The 1040-nt window shown below is 34.4% G+C and overlaps 2 protein-coding genes across 2 annotated transcripts in view; both read left to right on the top strand.

Moving 5' to 3' along the window:
• LOC105456323 overlaps positions 1 to 162 on the top strand; it is a 7466-nt gene extending 7304 nt beyond the window's left edge. The window contains exon 3 of the mRNA XM_011700274.1: positions 149 to 162. Within this exon, the coding sequence (XP_011698576.1) occupies positions 149 to 162 (14 nt within the window). The remainder of the gene's footprint in view (positions 1 to 148) is intronic.
• The window catches only part of LOC105456313 (probable G-protein coupled receptor Mth-like 3), a 3416-nt gene continuing 2511 nt past the window's right edge, over positions 136 to 1040 (top strand). The window contains exons 1-2 of the mRNA XM_011700262.1: positions 136 to 324; positions 474 to 639. Coding sequence (XP_011698564.1) covers positions 255 to 324; positions 474 to 639 — 236 coding nt within the window. The 5' untranslated portion in view covers positions 136 to 254. The remainder of the gene's footprint in view (positions 325 to 473; positions 640 to 1040) is intronic.

The raw sequence follows: 1040 nt of genomic DNA, 5'->3' as shown, positions 1-1040 counted from the left end.
GTGTGTGTGTGTGTGTGTGTGTGTATAATCAAAATAATTATTACTTTACAACTTAGTTGCAAATATTTTTCTTTTCAAATGCGTATGTTGAACAATAATTTACATGTGTTATTGGCTAAATGTAAATTGCATTTTGCAGAAAACTCAGTTTGCGCTCTGTAACCGAAAAGAAAAAGAAAATAAAAAAGAAATTCGTGATATATTCTATCTATGCGTGGGGAATTACTTTCATTGTCAACGCTGTTACTGCCATCATGGATGCTCCCGGTATACCGAAGAATTGGATTCGACCGCGAATGTGCACGAGAAAATTTTGGATTGGTGGTAAGTAACAATGGAATTTTTATTAGCGATACTAGTGAAACATTTTACTGAAGCTTTGATTGCTCTTAACAACTTTCAATTGTAAACTTATAAATGGACATTAATATTTATTGGAACGTATAATGCGAAAAATTCATTTTCTATTTCAGGAGATATTGCATCTTCGGTGTATTATTATGGACCCATGGGTGCCGCTTATTTTAGTAACATTTTCTTATTCGTCGCCACGGCACTAGCGATTCTATATCATAATAAACATACCGCCCATCAGTTGAGAGATTCAGAGAGTCGGCGCTACGATAAGAAAAAGCGCAAGTTTGTACAGTCAAAAAATTTAGCAACAATTAGTGCAATTGCGATAAACTGCATGATATTTTAAGCTGGGTATACACTTAGCGAGTAAACACCGAACTGACAGCGAATGTGAATGTCCGAACATTCGCGTTCTCTGTTTGTTCGCTAAGTGCGTATCCAGCTTTATTAGTTGACGTTTCACTGTACGTGAAACGTCGACTAATTTCAATTTTGAAACGTTCTTTCACGAAACAAAGTCGAGCTAGATATAAATAAAATTATTGTTATTCGTGTAAATAAAATACTTCATAATACTTTATAATACACTTCTCAACAAAATTAAAGCATCACTTACTCTACCCTCCAAAAATAGGCAAAATTCAAGAGAGTGTAACTTCGTCAAAAATGATCGTATCGAGATG

The sequence above is a fragment of the Wasmannia auropunctata genome, unplaced genomic scaffold, assembly GCF_000956235.1.
Source record: "Wasmannia auropunctata unplaced genomic scaffold, wasmannia.A_1.0 LD335713.1, whole genome shotgun sequence".
NCBI classification, from domain to species: Eukaryota; Metazoa; Arthropoda; class Insecta; order Hymenoptera; family Formicidae; genus Wasmannia; species Wasmannia auropunctata.
Note: the sequence above shows the minus strand (reverse complement) of the source record. Positions and strands in the feature narration are given on the sequence as shown.